The 24,514-nt window shown below is 40.5% G+C and overlaps 1 protein-coding gene and 1 long non-coding RNA gene across 10 annotated transcripts in view; one reads left to right on the top strand and one right to left on the bottom strand.

The window, feature by feature from the left end:
- The window catches only part of CDC42BPA (CDC42 binding protein kinase alpha), a 337,912-nt gene that overhangs the window by 258,858 nt on the left and 54,540 nt on the right, over nt 1–24,514 (top strand). For 8 of the 9 annotated variants that reach the window (XM_034764724.1, XM_034764720.1, XM_034764725.1 and 5 more), the window contains exons 18-22: nt 8,318–8,423; nt 9,041–9,189; nt 11,356–11,447; nt 15,368–15,444; nt 22,396–22,434. In XM_034764724.1, the coding sequence (XP_034620615.1) occupies nt 8,318–8,423; nt 9,041–9,189; nt 11,356–11,447; nt 15,368–15,444; nt 22,396–22,434 (463 nt within the window). The remainder of the gene's footprint in view (nt 1–8,317; nt 8,424–9,040; nt 9,190–11,355; nt 11,448–15,367; nt 15,445–22,395; nt 22,435–24,514) is intronic. The other variant, XM_034764722.1, reaches the window with a different exon arrangement.
- LOC117874523 lies at nt 14,383–18,830 on the bottom strand. The gene is made up of 3 exons (XR_004645011.1): nt 18,378–18,830; nt 16,551–16,769; nt 14,383–15,702 (listed from the first exon to the last, which is right to left on the bottom strand). It is a non-coding gene; the product is annotated as an uncharacterized LOC117874523 (long non-coding RNA).

Raw genomic sequence — 24,514 nt, 5'->3', positions numbered from 1 at the left:
GCCAATCAATGCCTATCAAAAAAAAAGTCGGGCCCTGGAACTCTGGATATTTTCCAGGCAATGTAGTTTGTTTCATGAATATACATAATTTGGACCCATGTCGTCAGGTCCATATTCTCTGAAGGCATCATTTTCACAGAGGTAGAGATTAAAAAAATCAAATCAGCCTAATCTGTGGATGTTCTTTTCAAACACTTTGTCACATTTCCAATTTTCTCATACAAATGTGAGTGTAGTAGACTCTATGCCAGAATTACAGAAACCAGAAATGCAATAAAACCATTCAGATGGAGTCTGTTGTTTTAGAATTGATCAGAACTATTTGTACAGTTAAAATCAAAACAGAAGAAGAAAAAGCTTGGTCATTATAAGTAAAATATCAGTTTTTGGGGGTTGCTTTTTTAAAACAAAAGGTATGGTGATCTAGTTAAATGGTCAGAGTAACCAAACCCAATAGGGGATTAGCATGTTATCCAAAGCCTTCATAAACCAACACTTGAGAGCTGTGAAGGAAGAAAAGTCAGCCATAGTTGTGTATTGTTTTACTTGACCATTTAGATGGATAAAACCTTTGCATATAGTTATCAAGCAAGCCATTATTTCTCCTCTCCTCCCTCCTGTCCTTCTCTGTTGGCTTTTTTTACTATGTTAATGTTTTTGAAGAAGTACCACTCTTGTTGTTGAGATCTGTGATAGTGGCATGAATGCAAATAATCAGGTCAGACCCAAAGAAAACTGTCTAGTCTGAAAGTATGTTTGTTTGTTTTTTTAAGGAAAACAAAACATCAATGGTATTTAAACTATAACACTTTTAGAACCAAAGTTAGACATCCTATTTGCTAAACGGTATGATAACCTTTCCAAAAATACAAAAGGAGTTACGTAGGAACACAGAGCATAATGGAATGAAAAAAAAAATACTGGGCATGTTTAGTCTTGAGAAAAGATGACTGAGGGGGAACATGATAACGGTCTTCAAATATGTTAAGGGATGTTATAAAAAGGACTGTGCTCAATTGTTCTCCATGTTCACTGGAGGTAGGACAAGAAGTAATGGGTTAATGTACAGCAAAGGAGATTTAAATTAGGTATTAGGAAAAAAAATTCTGACTATAACGGTAGTTAAGCTGGAATAGACTTCCAAGAGAGATTGTGGAATCCCATCATGGAGTTTTTTAAAAACAGATTGGACAAATACCTGTCAGTGATGGTCCAGGCTTATTTGGTCCTGCCAGAGCACAGGGGGGCTGGACTTGACTTCTTTAGGTCCCTTCCAGCTCCACATTTCTATGAACAGTAAGGAGGCCCAGGTAGTCTGTTTACATTTATATTCTTAATGGCTATACAACTTCGAATTTTTTTCTTTTTTCCTTCCTGAGGACACCCAACAACATTCATTCAGCAGTGCTCAGCCACCATGTCTCTACTTAATTTGTGCGGTTTGTACCTTTGCTCTTCTGTTTGTTACTCAAATAATCTTGTAGCATCCTTTTCTTCTCCTTAGAGTTCTGTGCTGCATACTAAAATGAGATGCTCTGTTGGAGATATATCCCTCTGCATACATACCTGGAGTCCTCTTGAACATCAGTGGGAGTTGTATGTGTTTTGAGAGGAAAATATCACATAATCACTTCATATTAAAAAAAACAGATCTAGTTTGGCTATCTGCAAGTTCTTAATCTTTTTCTCAGGCACTAGCAGTTTCAATCCACATCTCCATGTTTCTTATTATGGCACCCACAGTAGCTCATAGCTGACAGAAGTGAAGGTGGGGTGGTAAGCTGCCTCTAAAAATTTGATAGTTTTCTGTCTAAATTACGTGCATGCTCCCCACCCCTCAATAAAAGATGTAAATCAGCAGCTTTCTTCAGTGCTAAAGTTATGACAGATTCATAGAAATTAGAGAAAGGAAACACCTATCTGGTCACCTGGACCATTTCCACAGCCAATACATCGTTGCTCCTTACATTCTTTACAGGATTATTTCCAGCCCAGTTTTAAATAGCACAACCATTTGGATTTCCATCACTTCCTGTGAGACACTTTTGCCACAATTTAATCGTGATCGCTGTCAGGAAATCTGCTCTGGTATTGAACTCACAATTTATTCTGTTAATTTCACCTCTTTACTCACAGTTAATACCTCCTTGAACCATCCTAATGTGTTCTTCCCTCTCTCAGTAGTTATAGCATGCAAATAATTGTAACTTGCCCTTGCCCCTGTTTACTCTAGCATGCTGGCAACAGACCTTCACAGACCATCCAGCCCCTTAATGGAGTTCTTAGATTGACAAGCCAATATTATTCAAACCACTCCAATCCTTGACAAGAATAAGAAAACCTGAGACTTATATAGTCAACTATAAATTTTCCCCTTACGTACCAGGAAAAGGACTCATTACATCTAATGCTAGTGCAGTCACTTTTAAACACCACACTTTCAAATAGCCGTGGATACTATACTTCAGGTCTGTGGCAGAAAGGAGATGAACAGCAATTTGTGCTGTTGATTCACTGAGTGACTTTGTAAGGCACTTAATATGTCTGTGCCTTAGTGAGCCCACCTGTAACATGAGTATTGTATCTATCTCACAGGTGTGAGAAGCTTAATTCTCTAATGTGAAGTTTTTAATGTGCTTTGAGTCTTTTGGCTAAAAGGTGCTGTACAGTATAGCATGAGTGTATTTATTAGTATTCATTATCAGTAATTATTCAGTAGAACCCTGTTTATCTGAACCTCCATTATCCAGCTCTCCATATTATCTGAACCACCAGCCTCCCAGGGCTGACAGTGGCAGGGCTCAAGCTATCAGCCCCGAGCAGCTGGGGCTCCTGATGTCAGCCCACTCTCTGCCATGCGCGGGGCTGACAACTCGAGCTCTGTCACCCATTCTCCGGTTTATCCAGATTTTTGGTTATCCGATCTTGCCCTGATCCCAATTAGATTGGATAATCGGGGTTCCACTGTACGTGGTGAAGGACTGGAAAATATGCACTACTTCAGAAAAATGTAGGTATGGTACAAAGATTTTTACAAAAGCTAGATCTCAACTTCCACATAATATTACATAGCAAACTTTCTCTGCTGTAAATCTGTTCTTTAGGGTATCAGAAGTGGCCTTTTCTCTACTTCTGAAATTAAAATGAAAGCCTTTTGTCCTAAGCCTCTTACTTTCAGTATAGGGACAGGTTACCTCATTTAAAAGGTACCTATGGACTCGTAAAATGGTATTTGAAGGAGACCAGAGACTTTAGAATGCCAAACTTTTCATTCATTTTCTCCCATTGAAACTCAAGATATGCTCTGGGAAGAAGGGTGAAGCTTGTATTTAAAATGTTTAGTTCACCCAGCTCAGGACTTCTTTGATTTCTCATTAAAACACATTCAAGCAAAGAGAAAGCAGGTGGAGTGAACCTTAGAAAATTTGGGTTCAGTTCCTGGCTCAACTGCAGATTTATTTATTTTTTGTAACTTTGAACAAGTCACTTAATCTCTTGGTGCTTCAGTTCTCTATCTGTAAAATGGGAACAATACTTGTCTCACCTTTGATTTATCTTGTCTGTCTATATTGTAAGCTACTTGAGGTAGGTAGTGTCTCCTACTCTTTGTACAGCATCTAGCACAATGGGGTGTCAGACTCAGTTGGGGTGTGTAGATACTACTGTAATACAAATAATAACTAGAAGATTTACATGACATTTGTGGTGCAGTCTGGATGTTATTAGTTAGAAACCAAGCACTCAGTCCTAATACTTGTTTTCAGGACTTATAAAGATTTTGTTAAAAGTAAAAGGGAAAGAAGGCCCAAAGCAACTACTTGAATCTCAAACCCCGTTGTTCTCAGTAGAAAACATGCATGCATTATGGAACAGGCTTTAGGAGTTTGAATGGAAGTTGAATCTCAGCAGAAGTTTTGCTAATTCATTTAAAGTGTAAGAGTAATAGAATTTTAAAATATCACTATTGAAAAAAATTTCTCAGATGTATTATTTTTGAGGTAAGAAGTGAAACTTTACCTCTCAAAAGTTTTTACTCTCTCCATTTTCCCAAATTCTCTTGGATTGATAGGTATAAATCAAACCCTTGTTCTTTTTTACTTTTAAGAAAATGAAATGATTTAAAAAAAAAGACTTGCCGGTCCAAGCAGTGTAAAAGGGACATTGTTATATATGAAAAAAGATTGGTAATCGAATTGTTTAGTAAAAGAGAAAGAAGGTGCATTCAGTAGATCCAAGAGACTCTACATTTGTTAAGGGACTGCGGGAAGAAATGGAAGACCTGGGAGATTAAGACTTTGACAGGTCTCTATTAGGCCTAAAACAATTTCAAGAGCTTCTGAGGTCACACAACACTAGTTGAAGATGGTCGAATCATTGTGAGCTGTTTGCCACCTACTGGTTATCAGAGGGATAGCAGGGCACTAGATTGGAGTAAATATTTCATATTTATCTTCCTCTTTAACTTAAGCTATTTTCTGATCCAAGGGATGATATCCACTCAAACCTTGGCCTTAAATATAGATTTTTCTAAAAACAAAAATTTTAAAACAATTTAAGCTTCAACTGAAACACTTTCTCTTAAACATTCTCCTACCATTTTTGCAGTCCCAACTTTGCAACACTAAAAACCAGAAAGTGCAGCCAACATAAAACAAATCACTGAAATCATTTTCACTGTCTGAGCTGAGGGAAATGCATAGGGTAAACAGACTTCATAAACAGTGACAAGCAAACTGGGTCTTTAAATTCTTTGTTTTAAATTAGTAACAAAAATAAGAAAATGTGATTATTTAACATCTGTGTATTTTTAATCTCACGTATCACTTGCAATCTGTGACAGAGGTGTTCTTCCATATACCATAGAACAAAATCCTTAAGGCATTCAAACAGATGACACTCGGCACGTCCCTCTTCCTTGGTGACTGGGGAAGTGAGGAGGCTCGGCCAGGTGCTGGGTCTGGCAGCTCGGCCAGGTGGGGGCCTTCGGGGCGGGGGGGGGGTCTGGTGCTCGGAGGGCTGGCAGCTTGTCCTGCTGCTGTCGGTGGGGGCCAGCAGCTTGGCTGGGGGAGTGCCTTCAGAGGTGGGGGGGCTGGCGGCTCGGCCTAGCGCTGGGGTTGGCCCAACACTCAGGGGGGAGGGTGTGATGGCTTGGCTGGGCAGGCTGCCAGAGGTTGGGGGAGCGGCTCAGCCTGACACTGGGGCTGGCCTGGTTCTGGCGGGGGGTTGTGGATAAGGAGGTGGGGGCGGCGACTCGGATGGGGGGGTCGTCAGGAGCGGGGGGAACGGCAGCTCAGCCTGGGGCTGGCCTGGCACTCCGGGGGCTGGAAGCTCGGGCTGGCGCTCTGGGGATGGGGGGCGGTGGGTCAGGGAGGCCGGCGGCTCGGCCCACTGTAGCTGGGGCGGACGGGTGGACCAGGGCTCCTCCAGTCACAGGGGGCCCCTCAGGGCTTCTCCTCTTAGGGGGATGGGGTTTCGGGGCTCCGGCGTGTGGGGGAAAGGGCCTTGGGTGGAAGGGGTGGGCCGGTGGGCTAGCGTCCCCAAAGCGGGAGTTCACCCACCGCCTATGCATAGAAGATTGACACAGATGGGCTGAACATGATAAGACCAGGCAAGTCTGAGACATACCTTGGGGGTAAAGGTTGATCTGTAGATCGGGTTCTCCAAACCAGCATTATCCGATAAACTTGACACGTGGCTCAAGAGGATCGACAGGGCACTTCTCAGGCCTTCGCAAAAATTGGACATACTGAAAATCTTCACCGTGCCACAAATTATCTATCTGGCAGACCACACCAATTGTAAGAGAACCCTATGCTCTTCCCTCAGTGACAGCATTAGGAGGGTCATCATTTGGTGGCTTCATCTACCTGCAGTAGATTCATTTATGCCAGATCCAGAAATGGGAGACTGGGAGTGATGAGACTTGCTAGCCTAATACCATCTGTTCAGGCAAGATAGTTACATAGAATTGCACACTCCATAGATGAGACAATTCAGAGCATTGCATTGACTAGTGGTATTGAGGATGAGTTCAGCAAACTGTGCCTGGCAGCAAGTGGGAAGGTAGAAGTGGTACTTGCAATAACAGACCCAGTTCTGTTCTTTGACAATAACAGAATGCTACAGAGCATCCATGAAACACTAAATGAGTGGGAGAGGCCAGGTCCCAGGGTCAAGTACCCAATCCCTGTAACTGGAGAGATGCAGAATTCTCCCAGTGGAAGGAACCACCATGCCAAGGTAGTGGAATCGAACATCTCCGCAATGATCCGATCAGCGATGACTGGATGAGCTATCATCAGGGTTTCACAGAACGCCAATTCCTAATGGCTTTGAAACTAAATGCAAACATATATCCCACCAGAGAATACCCAGAGCGTGGAAAAAACAATTCAGTCATGAAATGCAGACACTGTTCTGCTAAATATGAATCTCTATCTCATACTTTGGGACGATGTCCACATAAAAAGGTATAATAAATTGTGTGAGATTTTGGTAAAAGAAATGTAAAAGCTTGAGTCGGTTGTATATCAGAAACCAAAACTGCACACTGCTGAAGGCGAACTAAGAAAACCAGACCTTGTATATGCCAAGGATGGGACAGCCCTGATGGTCAATATCACAGTTTGTTTTGAATACAAAGAAAAAGTCTTCCCAGATGCAGCAGAAGAGGAAGTCAGATACTATCAGTCTGCCAAGGAAATCAAAAAAATGATGGGAACCAAATGGTTTCCCCATCAATCAAGTCTTATCACATCTCAGGATGTTGGAGTACAGGCAAGAATGAGCTGCTAGATTGTTCAGTCGGAGAGCTTTGCTATATTCCACAGATGTCAGTAACAACTTTGCCAGCAGAGGGAAGGGTGCAGGAAACCCTGCTGATATCAAGCCCGATGGGACTCCAAGGCCACATGTGAAAATCTCATAATGATTACTGTCTCACTTAATTCATGACTGTGTTCACTGGACATGGCAAACAGAGTTGGATAGGCCACCTTGGGTACGGCATGCCCCAAATAACCTGGGGGGAAAAAACATGGGTTTTTTTATTTAGGTAATGGATCATGACCTTTCTCTCAAGCCAAAATATTTGAGTTGCACCTCTATTCGTGCAAATACTGGCGGGAGCTCAGATTTGTCCATGGCACTCCAGTACCTGTCCCGTCTGTCTCCTCACTCCTAACGCGTACTTCCAAAGCAGTATTGAAACACTAAATTCTTATTAGTAGGATAAACGTAAACTTCTTAGCAATAATGCTTTATTCAACCATATTAACCCATGTACATGAACCCTGAAGAAGCCACTGTGTGGGTACCCAAAGGACTTATCTTCGATGGGATGGCTGAGAGAGATTTCACAGAAATGAAATTGCCAGGTAACAGATTTACCATTCTAGATCATGGTCTCTCTCCAGGTCCAAAATACTTGGGATGTAATAAACAAAAAGTAATATGAGGCGGAACGGAGAGATAAGTAGGATAGAGGAACAAGATTTCCTCCTTCCCTAAAAATTACTGTCATTACAGAATTTAGGGACCACTGCTTGGGGGATGTTCCTGCCAAAATATATTTGTATGTTCAAAGTCAGTGGCCCTTTCCATCCGGGTTACCAGTTGGGGTGTGACAAACTAGCTCTGATCCCTTCTGGGACCTGTTTATCTACAACATGGGTAGGCTTTGATGATACAGAATTTGATTCACCTGGCTGTGGAGAGTGGAGTCTGAAATACAACCTTGTCTTTTGGAAGATGCAGTGAAGATCTTATCTTCAAAGAGCAGGAAATTTGGAGACTCTTGTTGACGTGATCAGAACCAGAAGGCGTGTCTTTATGGAAGGCAAATTCAGGGAATAAGATGCTCTCATCTCACTTAGGCTGTTTAATAAACTACTGTAAGAAACAGTTATTAAATAGGAACTGGGGGAAGAGTCTGATGTCACTAATGCAATCAGTTATGATAACATCTTAGAAGGATTAGAAAGACAACTTTTAAGCCTGATGTTGCTTGGATGATCTAACTGTTAATTTGAGGTAGCATATTTAATTTTTAACTTGCTATCTAAAAATAAACTGCTACATTTCGTTGTTACGATCTATATTTTGGTCAGATGATGCTGGTCATGACCGATATTTATTATTTGCTTTCTTAAGTTTTGATATTTGGTTTCTTTATCTTCATTTTGTCTTTGTAGCACATACTGTATAATTTAACTGTGCAAAGTAGCAAAAGGTTTAGCCTTTACAATTAGTGAGGTTGCCTTGTTTATTTTAAATTAATAGTTCCTTCATTTAATTTAATTTTTTTTTTTGCGCTTAGGGTGAGTGATGAAAAGGATGCTCGAGGGTATCTACAAGCCTTGGCCTCTAAAATGACAGAAGAACTAGAGGCTCTGCGGAACTCCAGTTTGGGTGCAAGAGCAACCGTAAGGATCACACTTAACATACCAAAAAACAGTTTGTAAAAAAAAAATAATAATTTGCATTCAGTATTAATTGATCTAAAGAGGCTGTCTCATGACATCTTGCAAGTTTAGGGACTTTTCTTTTCTCTTAAGTGACCACCACAATTTAATTGTTGTCAATTAATAGAATGGCACCTCTTCTATAATGGGATTTTATATGTAATTTTGTTTAGATGGTTACAGACAATCTTGTATTAATGTATTGAAAAGATGTTTGCATAAAACTGCAGAGATGAAAAAGATCCGCACTGTCACATCATGGAAAGTATTCTCTTTGAAGGAGCCATTTCCTTCTGTGAGTCTTATCATAGTTGCCATTCGAATCCATGCATGTAAATGACTATGGTTCACAAAGTTGTGAGAATATGAAAGCATGGGGCAGTCATCTTCCTCTTTTAGAACTTGAGAAAAAAGAGATGATGTATTCGGGGACTTTCCAAAATCCTTTTTGAACTGATGAGCTCTCACATAAAGAACATAATAGGCTGAGGACAACTACTACTACTACTACTACTAATAATAATAATAATTAATAATTAATTGCATTCTCTCTGGGTTGTTTGTTTTGTTTTTAATAGGACATGCCCTGGAAGATGCGCCGCTTTGCTAAACTGGATATGTCAGCAAGGCTGGAACTGCAGTCAGCCCTTGATGCAGAAATCCGAGCCAAACAGGCCATTCAAGATGAGTTAAATAAAGTTAAAGCTTCCAGCATCTCTACAGAATGGTGAGACTGAATAGTTCTGATGGAACTTCACTATGGTAGCTTGCCAAAGACCTTTTGGGGAGAGAACATTTAGTTATAAGTGTTAAATATCTTGTCTGTCAAAATCTGATAATGAATGGTATGTTCGTTTCTTATAGCTGTACCTAAAAACAAGACCGTATTCTTTTGTATTCTGTGAGTAACTGAAAAGGTCCTATGAAAAACTGGAGCTCTCTCTCTAGACTTTCAGATGGCACTTTTTCATACATCAAATAATTTCTCCCACAAACATTTTACAACTTTGGGGCTGAGTAACAGGCAATTGTTGTTTGTCTATCTCAAAACATATATTCCTTTCTACTCCATTGACAAGTTTATTGGATTGGATGGACAAAATCAATTTTTGCATGTTGATTTGTACAGGAATAAAGCCTGCCTATTGAGATTTAAGAATTCTTTTCCTCCCTGCTTCACTGATCCCTGCTTCACTTCAATTTCAAAATTTATTTGATATGGGGAACTGGCCAAAGCAGAGGATTAGTAATTGGGAATAATGGGGCATTTCACTTGTAGGTCATCAGTTGTAATCCAGCCAAGGTTAGAAGTTACCAAATGCTGGTACCATAGAAGGTTTCTTGGCAGCCTGTGAAAATAAATTTGGTGGCATGAGTCCAGTTCAAACACTCACATCACAACAGCCACCACTGAAATTGGTACTGATTATTTCCTTTGTTGGTAGCCTGAGCAGAGAGGTTAAAGACAGAGCAAGCATGAGGGCTGAACAGCTTTTTTTATCCCTAAAAGTGATCCCTCCAACTCAGGACTGAGCTCATTGTAAGAGAAATGTGCACTGCCACTATCCCTGCTGCCCCTATTCTGTTGGAAAGTAGCAGACTTCAGTTTCCTGGGCTGTCCTACTGGAAAAAATGCCCTGTGGTGTGTTTTAAAGGTATCATACTGGTAACTTTTAGAAGCCTTTGAATTCCTTTTCTCTAAACAAGGAGATTAGACATGTGCATGAACCTGTCTGTTGAAGTCTCTGTATAAAGCATTTATACCATAATATGCCTGTCACTGTAGTACAGTATCTAGGCACTTAAACAGTAGACATAAGACATGGAAAGGACCAGTAGTGGGGAATGGAATAAAGAACTGATGTGTGAATCACAAAATGAGAGAGAAGTGATGATTTTCTGCCTTAGCTGGATCTGATAGGGAGGTTGGAGATGAGAAGTCATGTGATGATTTGTGGCAAAATTTATTTTTAATGTGTGTGATGGGTATGAGTGTATACCTTCAACTCACTGTACAAGGCATTTAGCCACTCAGTTCCCAGTAACACATACGACAGTTAAGGAGTAAAAACGTGCACATCAAGTTGAAATTGGACCTCTTCATGTTTTCGATCAACCTGTTCATAGAAGAAAAAGGTCCTTGAATGTTTAGGCAGTGCAATCGAGTGACTAGAATTGGGGAGCAGAGCTTCGGAGTTCCATGCTTGACTCTATTACTGACTCATTGTGTGTTTTGGGACTAATCAATTTTTCTGAGCCTCAGCTTACCTATCTTAAAAAGCAGCAGTGTGAAACCCTTAAGATAGAGGAATAACTAGCATTTGAAAAGTGCTTAGAGCTCGTTGGATGAAAAGTATTGTAGAATTGTATAGTAATAATATTTATTTGATTGCGAATCAGAGAATTCGTAAGGAGAAAACTAAGCTGAGCATTATTTTACCAAAATGTTTTTATGGTCTCCTTTGTTAATAACTGAACAGAAAAAACTTTCAATGTACAGTCTCTGAGCAGCACCAACTTAATGAATTAGCAAATGAAATGATCTGTTTTATGTTTATTTTTAAATGTGGTTTTTTCTTCTCATTCCCAGGGCATGGGTTCACACAGTTGTTCATAAATTAGAGGCATGGGTCAACCTAAAGGGTAAACAAAGCCAATTATTCACTCCTTTTTCCAAGGTCCCATACTAAACAAGTCATAACAGAATTCTGCACTCAGCCTTTCATTTGATGACATCATGCTTTGTTTGACAACGCAACTTGGCTAGCATTGATTTTAACCAAACAGTAGTCCAAATAACATGCAAAGATGGACCAAAAAAGGGAGAATTTGCAGTGCTGGCTCTCAATAATTGTATTTTTTGTTTCTTTGTTTTTCTTTCTTTTTTTTAAAGTAAACTTCAAGAGTCAGAAAAGAAGAACTTGGAACTGTTGTCAGAAATTGAAAAACTGAAAAAGGAGACAGAAGACCTTAGATCAGAAAAGGGTATGGCAACTGGTGTCAAAATAAATGAGAACATACTGCACAGTAGTGGGTACATCTTATCAATTAAGAGTGTCATCTTGCGGTATAAATGCAAGAACCATGATGCTGAGAGATTCTGACATCTAAAATGTTAATACAGCTATTGCACGGTAAAATGTACCCACAGCAATTATGTGCGAATCTGTTATATAATATTCTGGAATTTTCTTGGTGCACTTGAAGCATGAGAGTCATTTTGATTTGAACTAAATTAGTTTTACTTCAACTTGTATATAGAATTGACCACTATATAACCCTTAGTAGTACAGAATATTCAATAAACATTTTTTCTTTGGTAGATAAGGGTTTTTACACTTCAGTATAGTCAGTCGGTACTCTTCATTTCTGAATTATCTGGCTACATCTACACTAAGAGAGGAAACAATAGCAGGGGCATTGATAACATTTAATGGTGGTTTTTCCTGCAGCAGATTACTGCTTACACATAGCAATACAGCCATGGACAGAATCGATTTACTAGTTTTTGCCTTACTGTGGTTGAACCAGTGTTGCTGGGAGCAGACTCTCTTGGGTAATTTCCAAATACAAGCTGGAGCATTGAGACTCTACTTCTGGTGGAATTCTGTGCCAAAAATTTGGCAACAAAAAATTAAACATTCTGCACACAATATTTTAAAATTCTGCATATTTTATTTGTCAAAATAACACAATATAATCACACCAGTTTCAATTATTTTTGGTCATTTATTTCAAAATACCTGTCAGCAAGTATGTCTGTAACAATACAGACAACAAAAAAGATTCAGGAAATCTTTTTTGACAGATTCCTTACTTGACATATTAATACAGAACTCTGAGTAATAATTCATTTAAACTACAATACAGAACGGTATTTCCCATGCCCCTCAGAAGCAGAGCAAAGGCCTGGGGGGAGTTGGGTAACAGAGGAGCTGAGGGAGAGGGAAGTAAATTTCTGGGAAGGAGCCTGGGTGTGAACTTGGAGGGTTGTTGGGTATGGATGGGAAAAATAAGGAACAGGTTGTTGTGTGGGGGAAGAGGGGAGGCAAGAGGGATTTTTAGGGAGCTTCCCCCATGCAGACCCTGGCTGGTCCCTAGCCTCTCCCATTCAGTCAGGCACATCTTCCCCTGTCCCCATGTGTGTCTGTGTCCACACCCAGCCACTCCCCTGTCCCTATGTAGCTCTGCCTCCCTTCCCCCTGTGTCTCTTCACCTCCCGTGGCCCTGTACCTCCACTCCCATTCAGCCTCTGCCCCAGTCTGTCCTCCCCCACTAGCCCTTATGAGCCCTTGTCTCCTGACCTGGCCTGACAGCTGGGAAGGCAGCTCTCTCTTCCCTCCTTGGGGGGAGTTGCAACTTTGTTCTATTGCCTTAGCGCCCTCTGGTGGGCAAAAGTCAGAACTGCATCAACATTTTGGCAGAAGCTTTTTCTGCGTGAAAAATTAGAAATCTGTGGGGCTTATTAAATATGTGCACACGCAGTAGCGCAGAATTACCCCAGGAGTAATTGAGAGATGGAGTTAGGAGAATCAGCTGACCTGGCTATAACATTTGTGTCTTACCATCCAGGCTGAAAGAAACAATTGCAGATTGCACTGTTTCAGGCAGACACGAATTAAAGATCTTGTGTCATTTTATTAGGTGCAGCAACTAGTTGTTAGAACACAAAACTTTCTCAAAACTCAAAAATTTGTGGGACAACTGTTATGCTTAGATTCAAGCATTTTATAGGGTTTGCAATCTCAAGGCATTCCAAACAGTTGTCTGCTACCACTCCTTTTCACCTAGTGTAGATAGGCCTCTGAGTGCAGCGTGACAGTTATGACAGCCCAAGAGTACTTCACAATATTCAGATTAGGTGCTGATTAGCTGGTAAAAGGAAATTATTTATAGTACTGATACTTGCTCATCTTGATGCTTCACACTGATATTCAGAATAAATATAATCTTGATATTTATGGAGATGCAAAATGGGAATTTGGGGCTAGCTTATTGCTTTTGAAAACTTGTCCTTGTTGATGCTTCTTTTCCATATGTTTATCCTTCCATTTATAGCTTCATGAAGAGTACACAAGTACTATGCTCCCAAAAAACAAATTATCAATCTGCTGAACAAGTCTGCCTTGCAGTATTTAGTCATAAACAAGAATTTATAATTAATAGTTTACCAAATCTGGTGTTTTCCACCAATGTTACATTTTTGTGTTAATAGAGATAAGAGTTTAATTCTATTTCTGAAAAGATTGTAAAACTTACTTTGAAAACTTACTGGATTAAAAAAAAATGTCAGAAGTAATTAGTATCCTTTCGCCAGAAGCAAATTTATAACATTGTATGTGGACTGTTTAAATATTTAATTACTGAGAAACACTCTTTAATCCAGTTTGTTTATTATATTTTAATTTGACTGTCTCTTGTAAGTAGAAGTATGTTGATAACTAAAAGATAAACATTGCAGAGGATTCAAGTGCATTCATTTTGTGTGATAGTGGCAGATTAACTCACTGTGCCTGAGTACTGTTTTCCAAAAAGGGGTAATTTAGATTAGCAGATTCATCCTGTGCACTTGATAGGTATATTCTGAAACCTGGGAGGGTGAGAAAATAACACAGGAAAAAACTGATTCTATAGAATGACAACTCCTTTGAGAAATACATTCAGTCTGGGTTATGGAGTTTTGATAGAGAAGTAATGTGTATTTGATATTTTAGAAGGAAAAGTCCTCCTTATAACATTTAATTTTTCATTGTGAGATAGATATGGAGTGGACAGGATGACATTCTAGTTCAGGGGTTCTCAAACTGGGGGTCGCGAGGTTATTACATGGGGGGTCACGAGCTGTCAGCCTCCACCCCAAACCCCGCTTTGCATCCAGCATTTATAATGGTGTTAAATATATAAAAAAGTGTTTTTAATTTATAAGGGGGGTCGCACTCAGAGGCTTGCTATTTGAAAGGGGTCACCAGTACAAAAGACCTAGTTAGAGAAGGAACTGTAATGTAACAGATCTCTCTTACACACACACACACACACACACACACACACACACACAGCATTCTAGAAGAGAAGCTCAGATGTAATGACAAATCTTTTGGGGAAACAGCAATTCAGGCATACTCTGTGGTCATCTTATTTCTGTTAGAGCTTATTACGAGGACCTGAATAATGTCAAGAAGAAACATCAGACATATTGGGCTTGATTCACCTCTAGGTTGTGCCAGTCCCTGTATCTTCATAGGGTGTAGACTCCTCCTGGTGAAAAGAACCCCAGGAGTAGAACTGCATTTATAAAGCATCTGCAACACCTACACTAGGTGCTCAACTGTCCTCAAATACTTAAAAGTGGGTGGTGCTGACTGGGCGTGGGGTACCGTCAACACTGGCTTATCTCCCTTGGAACCTCACCCACAAGTTTAAGCTGCCTTTTCCTGGCAGAATTTCTAGAGAAGGGCAGCAGCGCAAAGGCCACCTGCACCCCATTTCTCTTCCCCCTCCACCCCCCCGCAGGGGTGCACCTCTCCTGGAATATAGAAATCCGACTGACACAAAGTGTGAAATGAGCCACGTTACATGCATGTATGTGAATCAGTATTAACATATTGTAAAGGGACGCATACACATTAGATATCTGTGTATTACACAGCCTGTATACATATGTGCAGTATATCTAAGGTATCATCTTGGCATTACACACATCTGGGGAAATGAACATTTAACCATAGGCTGTATACTCTCTACATGTGTGTTAAAAAGGTACCTTCTTTCGTACTGAGTAGCAGACCAGACATGACAGTCCATAATACATTTTAGATGATTCACCTATAACCAGATTCAGCAAGACAAAGGGCCTCCATGAAACAGTCATTTTTCTGTAGCTTAAAAAACTTGCTGCTGTTTTCTAGGTGTAAAGCACCAAGACTCACAGAATTCTTTCTTGGCATTTTTGAATGCTCCTACCTCTGCTCTGGATCAATTTGAAGTAAGTGTGCAGCCATTTGAATGTCTTTGGCAATCATGGAAATGTTTTATTCTTGCTGTCATGCAGGTTGTGTGCATACTTGCTTAGGAGTTAATACTGTCTTTTAATCCCATTGTCCTTCTACATTTTGAACATCATTTTAGGTTACAATAATAATTTATGATAATTGTTTGATTTACTATGCCTTCTTCCTGTTCTTGAATAGCTGTAATCATGGTCCATTCTCTTCAAAGGTCATGTATGGTGAAATGTGAGAGTCTAAAAGAAAGATGAAGTTAAAATGGCCTTTCATTGTAAAAAAAATACTTAGCTAACACAGATTACATATCCTCCATTCATTTTTATAGGAATTTGTAAACCAAAGGCTAAATACTGCATTTGGATGTACTGACTACCATTGAGATCAGTGGTACCATGCATGTGTCCAAGAAAATCAGAGTAAAACTAAAGTAAAACTGTTCAATTCCTTTGCAATTTTTAGATCAAAGTCCTGGTAAATAGGAAAACTGGAGGAGAAAACGTAAAATGGAAACGTATATTTCACACCTTCTCTTATTTATCTAAAGTAAACAATGTAAAATTTCTATAAAATATTAGGGCTTAAATCCTAGCTCTATTTAAGTCAATGACCAAATTCCCACTGACTTCAGTTAGGCCACCATGCTACCCTTAAGATCAAGTCCTATTCTAGAATGTGTTCGTGGCTCCCACAGCTGTCAACAGAAGATGCACATGATTATCTTTAATACAGCAGAATTTGACCCCTACAATTTAAGGACGAAAATAATTATTGTTACATTTTTGAAAATTTTACTCTCCTCTTTAATGCATATTCACTATTTTCTAAAGTCATTGCATTCTGATGAATTCTCCACATCTGATGATCATATTTAATTTGCTTTTAATGATTTATCAGATGTTGGTTTTAATACAAAAATTCTGTCAGAATTTGGAAATGTTTTTATTGAGTGAAGGATAGAAAAAGCGTTAGTCTGCTTTTTTTATGGATGGATTATGGATTAATTGTCTAAGAAACCAAAAGGCAATTAACAAAGATTCCACAACTTTAACTGATGTAATTATGACTTGGCATTAAAGTCATTTACCGTTTTTCTTTAATTGTTTTTGCAACACTGTATCATTATTTATTTTTACAGAATAGTTCTCTTCATCCATTTTTTTCTGTTTCTTTACTGCTGTGTTCGTTAAATAGGATTCCTTTTCTTCTTCTTCTTCATCCTCATTGATTGATTTTATGGATGATGTAAGTCTTTGACCTTCAAACCAGTAAATCCCTCAATAAAAAAAGAAATTGATTGATTGATCTGGAAAATTCAAACATAATGCAGTCAATTTAAGAATTGTATGATTTCAAGTGCATCTGAGAGCACAGAATTCTACTGCACTAATATATCTATATCCTTGATAGATAGATAGATACTATATAGATACACAGTTTGAAGAAATATATTTCTTTCTTTAATGCAGGTATTGCATTATGCTTTGCAAAATGCTTTTGTATTTTGGGAGGGTGCTGTAAGTTTTGTCAATTTGTCAGAGGTAATCTACTAAATTGTCACCTACTCTCAGTCCTCTGACAACTGTTCTGAAATCATCTGTGGTGTTATATAATTCATTTCATTATGTTGTTGCATATTATACCCATTTTCACTAACTGTTTTTAGTCACTTTGCTGAAGATTTTTTTCTCTGTCCGGATGACTTCTGAAGTTTCTTTTTTTAGTTTTTTCAAATAAATAATAGATTTTGCATTTTTAGTGAATGGTCTTTCTATTAAAACTGATTGGGTAGGTAATTGTGTCAAATTTCACCATAACCAGAATGAGTATAGAAATTTGTTTTTGTTGTCATTTGGAATTTATGTTTTTAATGTAGGAAAACATTGAAATATGTACACTAGTTGGTGGCAAACTTAGCTAGCAAATCATTTTAAAAGCTGTAAATTGACTGCATTATTTGTTTTCCAGACCCAAGTAGTAGGCTAGTAGATTTAAATACTTAGAAGTGTTGTGTCAAAATAGGAAGCTTTTGCCCTCTTTATAGAACTCTAAATTATAACACTGTTTGATATAAGGTTATGGTCTCAGCTGCATTAAAATGCCGTATAATTAATTGTGTTGTAAAAACACCGTTATAAAATTGAAAATGGGAGTCCATCAAGAATGTTGAAAGAAAGAGGATGTAATGTATAATCTTATCCTGATAATATCCTTTTCACAACAAAAATTCTTAGAAATAGTTCTTCTTGTGTATATAGTTTATCCTTATGTTTGGAGCACATACTGTGTGAGTGTATGTTTGTGGTACCACATTAGAAGTATTAGACCGTAGTCTGTATCATCATTATCCAAACCAGAAAGATTGCTTTTCTGACGTCTTAGGCTTGGTCTACACTACCCCCCCCAATTCGAACTAAGGTACGCAACTTCAGCTACGTGAATAACGTAGCTGAAGTCGAAGTACCTTAGTTCGAACTTACCTTGGTCCACACGCGGCAGGCAGGCTCCCCCGTCGACTCCGTGGTACTCCTCTCGCCGAGCTGGAGTACCGCAGTCGACGGCAAGCACTTCCGGGTTCGACTTATCGCGTCCAGACTAGACGCGATAAGTCGAACCCAGAACTTCGATTTCCAGCCGTCGAACTAGCTGGTAAGTGTAGCCAAGGCCTTAGAAATATCCTTATGCCTAGAGACACCAAAGCAGTCTTTGTCATGATAACTTTTATCCTGACTGTTTATGTTTCTATGTTCGGGTTAAAGAAGCATTCTACTTGGTGGGAGAGCATTATGAAAAGGTTGCCCAGCTCACCTGCTCTTTAATATAGACTGAGAAACATGATCTTTTAAAACACACAGCACTCCCTCTTCAAAACATTTTAGAAGAGTAATTTGGGAGAGCAGTTAATATAGCCTACCTTTGTAGAGGGGACCTAGACCAATTTAGGAAGGAGAACGAAGATCTGCTGCTGGGCTTGTAAACTTAGCGCTGAAAGGCATCAATACATAAAAAATAATATTTGTTAAAGCAGAGACTGCATATTTTTCACAAATACTGCAACCAAATCAAATGTATTATTTCTCCTATGCAGGTGAAAAGGTATGTTATGCATCTTTCAGAAAAAATAATCATTTACAATAGTTCCAGCATAATTCTGGCAAAGTCTTGGGTGTGTTATCCATTGGTTCACATCACAGCTGTAACATTATAACAACTCTGCATAATGCCAAGCTGTTGATCTTGTGGCATGTGCAGGGTCAACTGTCAAATGAGTACAGTTTGTATGTGTTCCACTGTTGGCTAACTTGCCTTAGAGCAGTGGTCTCCAACCTTTTTACGCACAAGATCACTTTTTGACTTTAAGATCAACCCAGGATCTACCCTGCCCCTTCCCCGAGGCCCCACCCTGCTCACTCCATTTCCCCCTCCCTCTGTCGCTCATTCTTCCCCACCCTCGCTCATTTTCACTGTGGTGACTGTGGTGAGGGAGTGGGTGCAGGCTCTGGGCTGGGACTGAGGGGTTTGGAGTGTGGGAGGGGGCTCTGGGCTGAGCCTAGGGCAGGGTGTTGAGGTGCAGGAGGGGATGAGGGGTGTGGGCTCTGGAAGGGGAGGGTGGGGTGCAGGAGGGGGTGCGAGGTTCAGGCTCTAGCCAGTAGGCGCTTACCACAGGCGGCTCCCGGTTGGTGGCACAGCAGACCTAAGGCAGGCTTCCTGCCTGCCCTGGTCCCACACCGCTCCCGGAAACAGCTAGCCTGACTCTGTGGCCCCGGGAGGGGAGGGCAGGTGGCTCCACGCACTGCTGCTGCCCCTGCCCCTGCCCCCCCCAGTGCTGACTCCGCAGCTCCCATTGGCTGGGAACTGTGGCCAACGGGAGCTTGGGGGGTGGTGCTGGGGAGACGGGAGCAGCAGCAGCACGTGGAGCTGCCTGACCCCCCTCCACCCCCAGGGGCCGCAGAGACATGCCAGACACTTCCGGGAGCAGTGTGGGGCCTGGGCAGGCAGGGAGTGTGCCATAGCCTCACTGTGCCGCCAGACTTTTAGTGGCCGGAGATCACGATCGACTGGCAGAGGCTCCAGGATAGACCATTTGATCATGATCTACCGGTTGGTGACCACTGCCTTAGAAGATGGTCTTGATTGGTCCACCAAGATTTAACGTTCTCCTAATGCTGATCTTGCAGTTCTTGGCAGGTCTCTAGATATCTGGTCTGTATATATTGTTACAAGTTGAAAGGAGTTAACATTTTAATGCTTAACATACAAAACATGAGACATTCATCATTGGGTCTTCAGGCTGAGTTCAATGGGAAGTTCTCTCATCTCAATCTACAGTAGACAAGAGAACAGTTTGGAACAGTGGTTAGGCGGGACAGAGGATAACATAGATGACATAGAGATAGAGTACTTTCTCACTCTGCAAAGACGCATAAAGAAGTCACCATCTTTCCAAGTGAGGATAGAAGCCATCGCAGACAAGTGAGATATATTTACTTAATTTCACCTGCTATTATCCTGTATACCAACTAGTTATTAGCTAGAGCTAGTAAAAAAAAATTTAGGGGAACAGTTTTCCATCAAAAAATGCAGTTTTGTCAGAATTTAAATATTTTGCCGGAACATGCAGATTTTGACAAAATTTTCAGTGGGAAAAAGTTGAAAAAACATTTTTTTTTGACTTTCTTGTTTCATTTTGATAATGTTGCAATTTTTCATTTTAACTTTATCATTTCAACTTTTATATTAAAATATTGACATTAATGTTATATTTATATTTAATATTTCAATATTATTGTAACTAAACATCTTGATGATTCTGAATCAAAAATTTTCAGAATTTTTGTTCTGCAGGAAATTGTGGTTTTTCATTCTAATTTGGAATGGAAACAGATTTCACCATAGAATGAACATAACATTTTCCAACCATCTCTTTTATTAGCCCCTCTAGTTAATTTTTAATGCATATGATAAACTACTAATTGCTGCTGAAGTTGAACATTCCAGTTATGCCCAGATAGAACCAACCTCTTGTGCTGTTGAATGTAGCAGGTACCTCTTCATATTCCATTGCCTACAGTGAGTGAATAATGAATGAGGATAGCATAGAGGTTGCTGTGGGAAAGGACCACCAACAAAAGGGTCATACATTAAATAACTGTTTTGATGTTGTTAATATATATTTGGAGAGGGACATTTGAATTTGCACAAGGTAAATATGCTATTTTTCATGTAATTGATCACGATCTAATTTATCAAGTAACACCCTTAAGACATTATCTCTGAATTACAAAGATTAAACAGAAAATATAAAAATATCTATATATTATTCATAGGTAGCTCAGTTCCATGCTCTAGGCCTATTAAACAAGTTTTCAGTATATTAATCAGAACTTTAAAAAGTAAAATAGGAGTCTTAAAAAATACCACTATCACGCTAGACATGGCCTCCATCCCCCACTCAGTCTCCCTGATTGACAATAATAACTTGGAAGAACAATGGCAGGATTTTGTAGCATGACTTGAAGGGAATCAAATGTAGATCCTGTCAAACCAAGAAGGAGTGTGAGTTCCAAAACCAAAGACCTTTCACCTGCCATCACCCCCTACCCAACCAAGACTGCCAGCTAGAGTTCCTCAGGAGATTGCAGTTGCTGCAATATCGCATGGGGTGTTCTCTTGAGTAGGACCAGCAGTGGATATTGCTAATGGCCTGTCATTTCCTCCCTATGCACACAGTAACCCCATGCTCCCCCTAAAATGCTGGTAATAGTTTAGAGAGCAAGATACTGAGCTAAATTTTACATCCATTTTACACCCTTTGCAAGCCCACTGAAGACCATGTAATTTCATGGGTGTAAATCACTTCAGAATTTGACTCACTAAATATATGCTTTAAAATTATCTATTTACATACAAGGGCAGAGCTCTGCTTGAATCTCTGCCATCCAAATGATTGAAATGTTTATAGCAAACTATGAATGATTGTAGTTTATTCTAATTGTATCAACTAGGAAGACTATAATTTCCCTAGTTCTGTTGGAGAAAAATAAAAATAGATGTCTGCGCTCCAGCTGCCTATGACTGGAGCCTGCAGATGCTTCAGGAGGAAGAGAAACATCTCACTGTGCTGATGATTCACTATGCCCCTCCCCATATGAAATAGCAACTTGGGTTATATTTTAAGGGTAATGATTGTGATCATTTTTATATTTCATATTAAGTGGAACCTACCGTGGCCCTAGCAAACATTTGCCCTACTTATTGGAACAGATATTTTTTTCATTCTTAAATAATTGTAAATGAAACGTGTCTGCCTCCTGAGTGACTGAAGCTGCTGTTTCAGGTCCTATCCTTCTATCAATCCTTGCTTAAAATACCCTTTGGCTTCAGTTGGACTACCACACATGGAACATTGAATCTGGCCCTCATAAGCCTCCACTGTATGAACTGGATCCACAACTTTCATAGTTAATTACTTAATAGCTCTTTGCGGCATTCTGTAGTGAGAACCCTGGCTGCACCCACACGTTGATAATTCCTTAGGTTTTGAAGAATTATGGTTCTTAATGGTATTTTAAACTGAACACATTGGGCCTTCAAAAGAAGAAACTATTCATCTTTTACTGATGATAAAGGTATTTATTGTGGAAGTCATGCATATGTGGTCTAATGTAGTGTACACTGTAGAGCATTATTGTCTGCTGCAAAGTTACAGGATTTGAAATAACTTTCTTTCCTATGTTTTTTCCTCGTGTTGTTCCCCCTTATGAGTAACATCCCCAAAATATGTACAAAATATTTGTCTTAGAAATATTTATTTTTAAAATATATTTGTGCATGTCTACTGTTTGTCTATTAACATAGTGACAAATTCTGAGCTAGCGTGTGTGCCCTTGTTTTAAGTTTTGTAACTCATTTTCCTCCTTTCTTTGTTGAAGCGCTCTCCTTCCTGTATTCCAGCTAACAAAGGCAGACGTGTAAGATGCTGTCTTACTCTGTGTGGCCCTTTATTTTTGCCTGTGGTGTACATGCCTTTGTTTAATGTAGACTGTCCTATGTTGACTATTTATGGCTTGTGTATTTATCTTACTGCATGTCTTGTGCTGCTGTTACCGCTGCTGCTGCTGTGCTGTTTGTTGTTTTAAAGCTATGAGTTCAAAGCTTTAGGAATGTTTTGTATGGTAATATTTCTGTGACCAGAATACCACAGTAACTGAAGATGGTGCTTTGGGTTTTATTCTTTTTTGATACAAAAGGGAAAGTCACTAAAGCTCATTGTGAAAACTGATCAGATAGCAACACAGGTGGATGAGCAGGATTCAAATGAGAGCCTCTTTGCTTCCATTGCAAGAGCTTGGGAGGTATTTTACAGGAATTTCTCATAGAAAGCAGAAGTTTGGCAGTCAGGGGCATATTTTGGAACTATCATGGCCCAGAGATGTTTTCTTTTTAAAAAAAAATAGAATTCTAAGCAGGTAATTTAAGTAAATTGTAGTAACTAGTAGAAGCAGAAACTCATATCCATGATAATATATGATGCTAAATATCTTCAACCTCGGAGGTGCATCTAAAGCAGAAGTGGGCAAACTACGGCCCGCGGGACCTTCCTGCCCAGCCCCTGAGCTCCTGCCCCAGAAGGCTCGCCCCCAGCCCCTCCCCTGCTGTTCCCCCTCCCCCACAGCCTCAGCTCGCTCCGCCACTGGCACAATGCTCTGGGCAGCGGGACTGCGAGTTCCTGGGGCAGCGCTGCTGCAGAGCTGGGGCCTGACCCGGTGCTCTGTGCTGTGCGGTGGTGTGGCTGGCTCTGGGCGGAGCAGCTGTAGTGCCACCGGTGATCCAGGCAGCACGGTAAGGGGGTAAGGGAGGTTGGATAGAGGGCAGGGGAGTTCGGGGGGGTGGTCAGGTGCAGGGACGTGGATAGGGGTCGGGACAGGGGTGGGGAACAGGGGGGGTTGAATGGGGGCAGGGGTTCCCAGGGCGCAGTCAGGAAGGAGAGGGGCTTGGATGGGGAGGCGGGGGGCAGTCAGGGGCTGGGGTTCTGGGGGAGGTCAGGGGACAGGGAAGGGGGGGTTGGATGGGGCACTGGTCCCCAGAGGGCAGTCAGGAATGAGAGGAGGGGTTGGATGGGGCGGCAGGGGGCAGTCAGGGGCTGGGGTTCTGGGGGCGGTCAGGGAGAAGGGGTGGTTGGATGGGGCAGGGGTCCCTGGGGGGGCACAGTCAGGAATGAGAGGAGGGTTGGATGGGGTGGCAGGGGACAGTCAGGGACAGGGGTTCCGGGGATTGTCAGGGGACAGGGAACGGGGGGGGGGTGTGGGGGGGGGCGGGGGCCCGGGGGGGGCGGTGGGGGGGCAAGAAGTGGGGGGGGTCGGATAGGGGCTGGGGCTGGGCCACAGCTGGCTGTTTGGGGAGGCACAGCCTCCGCTAATCAGCCCTCTATATAATTTTGGAAACCTGATGCGGCCCTCAGGCCAAAAAGTTTGCCCACTCCTGATCTAAAGCCTTTGGTGGATTTATAAACATCTGAACATTTATATAACAAACACGATTGTATCATATCAAAGTATTGTTACAATGTGTTTGAGATAGGTGCATTACCTTACAAAGAGGAATATGTCTGTCCTGAACTCTCACCACTTTGTGATTATATATGACATAGAATATTGGAAAAAACACCTATATTAATATTCAGTGATTAGGCTAATGATTTTTCTCTCTTTAATAATAATCATAATAATAATTAATAATAAATTTATTAATAATATGTTAGCTGCAGTTAAAAACACAGGTTATTGTATTTTACAGTGTACAATACCGTTTACAGTGTACAATATCTACTATTTAAGCACTATGGCTCTGATTCAGAAGTCCATCTCAGTTCAGCATGTACTTAAGTGCTTTGTTGGATATGGATGGATTTAAATACATACTTAAATACTTTGCAGAATTGGGGCCTGCGGGCTCTGTCCTGCAACCCTTAAACGTGTGTAATCCTGTGGAAGACATCAAGACTGCTTGCGTGATTAAGGGCTGCGCAGTTGGGTGATACAACACATGCTT

Source organism: Trachemys scripta, chromosome 3 (assembly GCF_013100865.1).
Source record: "Trachemys scripta elegans isolate TJP31775 chromosome 3, CAS_Tse_1.0, whole genome shotgun sequence".
NCBI classification, from domain to species: Eukaryota; Metazoa; Chordata; order Testudines; family Emydidae; genus Trachemys; species Trachemys scripta.
Note: the sequence above shows the minus strand (reverse complement) of the source record. Positions and strands in the feature narration are given on the sequence as shown.